At 31.4% G+C, this 4,427-nt stretch overlaps 1 protein-coding gene across 1 annotated transcript; it reads left to right on the top strand.

Moving 5' to 3' along the window:
• Nucleotides 1-290: 290 nt before the first annotated feature.
• LOC139501524 (uncharacterized) lies at nucleotides 291-3,695 on the top strand. Its single transcript, XM_071290639.1, has 4 exons — nucleotides 291-473; nucleotides 1,294-1,395; nucleotides 2,529-2,646; nucleotides 3,581-3,695. The coding sequence occupies exons 1-4, from the start codon at nucleotides 371-373 to the stop codon at nucleotides 3,648-3,650; spliced, it is 393 nt and encodes a 130-aa protein (XP_071146740.1). The 5' UTR covers nucleotides 291-370; the 3' UTR covers nucleotides 3,651-3,695.
• The last annotated feature ends 732 nt before the right edge of the window (nucleotides 3,696-4,427 follow it).

The following is a 4,427-nucleotide window of genomic DNA, read 5'->3' as shown; positions in this document are numbered from 1 at the left end:
ATTGAAAGTAGGGGAATTGTGTGTTTGTTAACATATAAAAGAAGATATGGTATGATTGCCAATTTTGTAAATTGAATGCGAGAAAACGAACAATAAATATAACAGAAAAGCAACAAAATATAAATAAACCAAATATATAATTTTATTGTACATTATTTTTTGCCTATAACTGTAGGTTTTTTTAAAACTAAAAGGTAGAAATATACTAAATTTGTTACATTACATAAAATGTACCACTCCCTTATATACAAGTTTTTAATTATCCTTCATTTTTTTCATATTTAAAGGAATAAGTCTTCTACTCTTTGGGATACTTATTCCAACTGTTGCGGAAACAACAAAAGTTCTTTCGAGGCCATATAAAAAACTGATGATATGTGGAGATGGAAATGGTCACGATACACTTTCGCCTGATGAGGTTCATTTTACATGTAAACCAGGACCTGGCAAATTCGTGAAGTGTAAAGACATTTGTAATTAGTCTTGATTCTATATTATTAATGATGTTTTGTTCTAATTTCAAAGATTTTTTTTTTATTGCTTATATAACAGTTTTCAATATTTAATTGCCAATGGCAAAATAAACACAAACTAAAGCTACTTCATGTGCTTACAAAAACACTCATCGAATCATCATTAATTAATTAAACTTTTATGTATTGCAACTACTTAGTCGTCACTTTTAGAATAAATCTCGTTTCTTTAAAACACAACTTAAGATAAAATAATCAAAATAATGACATGAAAATTGTGAAACAATCCGAACAAGAAAACCAACAGCCTAAATTATCATAATACCATTACGAATAAAAAAATACATGACAGTCATATACTAACACCCCCGCTAAACTACAGGCTGCTAAACTGGGAAAGACACGCACATAATTCGTCTAACCTTGAACAGAGATTTTACAATACATACGGACAAAATGCAAATAATAGTTGAAAACGAATTAACTCCAGTAGAACATAACAAAATGAATATATAGACACAAATGACTGATATAACAATACTCGCAGTAACTGAAATCTAGTTAAAATTCAATAACAATTAATATTTTAAGGATATTCTCCCTGACTTAAGTATCAATCAGTATACGTATAGAGAATTTTGTATAAAAACGTCATTAACAATCTTAGAAAAGCACGACCCTGTGTATTTAAAAAAAAATATATAGCTTCAAAACAAATCTATTACAAATGTATTAGATAGAACTTATAACTTCTAATATCGAACCCAATGTGAGTTTACTTTTGTCTTATGTTACAATATCCTTTGAATACATTTTCTAGATACATCCATAAAAAGGCCGTTTCGGTGTCCTGGATACGGTTATGTCTCAGGTTGGGACCTTGTTGGTTATGACATCAAGGTGCGATGCTGTATGGAACCAGGTGAGTATTCAAAAAAGGTAAAAAAAAAAAAGGGAAAGTTTTTGGCATTCAAGCTCTCGAGAGTATAACTGATGACTTTACAAAAACACAGAATGGAAATGGGAAATGTGTCAAAGAGACAACAACCCGATCAAAGAGTAGAAAAACAGCTGAAAGCTAGCAATTGGTCTTCAACACCACATGTCCTGATTTGCTGACAACAAATCTTATAAATGTGGGTTCCCAAAGATGTTAGTGAAGGAAGGTTGAAAAAAGTGTTGTCGCACATTCGAAATGCGTTTGCTATCAAACACAATCAACTATGTTGATTAGTATTCACGATAGTTAATGTGAAGCCACGGTAAAATGATAACTTCAGTTTAAACTTAACTTTGATATCTTTTTACATTTTTGAATTGAAGTGTCTTAAGTAGAACACACCATGCATATTCCATGCATGTACAACATACAGGTTGATGTATTTTGCTACTATACGTGTAAAGCAAAAAATAATAGAATGTGTTCAGAGGTCCTCCACTACAGATATGAACCTTACTTTGTGATTTCAGTACCAGTATAAAATTTACTGGCTAAAACACTCAGACGGTGAACCCTTCGCACGTTCTATGCAAGCAAACTACTATAGTTGAATGTAACCAAAAAGGTACATAGAAATAAAAATAAAAATCGAATTACCATATAGAGATATTTGGCGCCCACTAACTTGTTTAAACCCACCACATTCTAAATGTGATTGTCCAAAGTTAGGAGCTTGTAATTCACTGATTGTTGTTTGTTGTTATGTTACATATTTGATTTTCGTTTATTATTTTGTTCATAAATTAGGCTGTTGTTATTTTTACTTTTATAAATTGTTTTACATCGGTCTTTAATGGATTTTTATAGTTGACAATGAGGTATGAGTTTTGCTCGAAGTCCATACGGTGACATATATATGTTAATTTCTGTGACATTTTGATCTTTTGTGGAGAGTTGCTCATTGGCCATCATAGCACATCTTCCTTCCTTTTTTATATAATGAAATTGCTAACCGGTTTGATACGTGCATAGTTTATATGTTTAATTTTGTCTACTGTACAGAATAATACTGATTCCAGATACACATACTTCATCCACTAAAACAATTTTAACAGGTATCAAGTATAGTCACAAAGATTGCAGAAGCCATTTCAATAAAGATGTTTCATGTGGACGTATTTATCGAGTGGACAAAGGCAAAGTGATTACTGGATTTACGACATTTGATGGCGGGTATGTAGTGATGTTATTGTATAGAGATGTAGGGTATACGTAAACAAAACCGCTCCACACCTAAGCCTGTTAATTATTAAGAAAGTAAGATTTGGTTTGCAAACCGGATTTGTTTTCTCTCAATCGATTTATGACTTTTGAACACCGGTATACTAGGTTCTACCCCAACAGACTCAAGTTGACCTTTCAAGATTTGACTATAATATAAAAAAGAAGATGTGGTATGATTGCCAATGAGACAACTATCCACAAAATACAAAATGACACAGACATTATCAACTATAGGTCACCGTATAAGTTCGTGTTTTGAATTGTTTTTCACCTATTCAAACCTGTGATTTTAAACTTTCTCGAATACATATTCCGGACCATTTGAGTATTTGAAACATAAATATGTACATATGGTCGGTATTTTTACGCGTATTGTCCAAATTCTCGGATTGACGAGAACGTTACGCACGATAAAACGTAGAATATGACAAAACAAAACAAAACCATAAAAAAGCACCCCACGAAACTGCAACAACAAGTATTAAAAAATGTATTGGATTTCATAGAGCGGTACTCAAAGGGATATATTCAAGTCGATAACAAACTGACTATGCCATTTCATAAAAACGAAAAATTACCAAACAACAAAACACAACATATAATACTAATGACTGACCAACACGAACCCTATCTAAAATAGGTATGGTCTTAACCATTTGGAAATGATAAGGATAGGTCCTCAATGCCCTTCAACTTAGTATTTGTTTGGCCTGATAACTATTTTGATCTGAGCGTCACTGATGAGTCTCATGTTGATAACTATTTGCTCAACATATTGTAAATCATATATTTGAAAACATTAAAGCTGTAACGATACGTTAATTATATTGTCTTTTGTAAGAATTTTGCATGCTTCATTTTATTTATTTTGACATATTTGTAGGGTTACGTGGTTCAACTATGAATGCAGATACAACACTAGTCCAAAATGGCATTTCATGAACTTGTATTGAATTCGTTGTTGTGCTTGAATAGAATAAAGGAATATCGAGCTTTTGTAGACACACACCATTATTTAATATAGAATATCATTCATATTAGTAGCTTAAGTGTCATTAAAGATACAATGTACCAGATATCAGTTTTGCAACAGATTGCTGATTAACATAATAGCTGCAATAGATCTCGAATGTTTTTTTATACAAATGCCTGTACGAGATTAAAACCATTTACCGCAAACGTTCGATTAACACGCATACACATATCCAATGTTTTTCAAGTATCGCTGAAATATAACCAAGAAGTTAAGCATTTCGTTCCCTAATAAGATCAAGTAATCTCACTCAATATTTTTTAATAAATTTATTAAGAAGGACATCACTAGGAAAGTCTACATATATTTCCAAAAATACGCTACAGCTTCAAGATAACAATTGTAACATTTCGGTTTTATGGTGGGTTTGGTATTTTTACGATTGTGTATGGAACTTTGTTGGTATTAAACAATCATCATCATTTTCGTCATGCTTAATCTTTAAGTTTCGAAATTTTTCAAGTTGTTTCTTTTTTTGACATAATATTGTATAATTTTATAATGCTTATTATTTTTGAATTGCTCTTTAAGTGTATTTCCTCTCTTTGTATGCGTGATAGTATCATGGTGCCATTATTCAGCTTTCCTTCAATTTGGTGAAATTTTTATTTCCTTATTGAACCAGAGTATTAATAATAAAAAAAATAGATACCAGTAAAATGTTACACTTGCCGATCTGAAAACACTTCAAATCTGT

This window comes from Mytilus edulis, chromosome 13 (genome assembly GCF_963676685.1).
Source record: "Mytilus edulis chromosome 13, xbMytEdul2.2, whole genome shotgun sequence".
Lineage (NCBI taxonomy): Eukaryota > Metazoa > Mollusca > Bivalvia > Mytilida > Mytilidae > Mytilus > Mytilus edulis.
The sequence above is the reverse complement of the archived record's forward strand: the minus strand, read 5'-3'. Positions and strand labels throughout refer to the sequence as shown.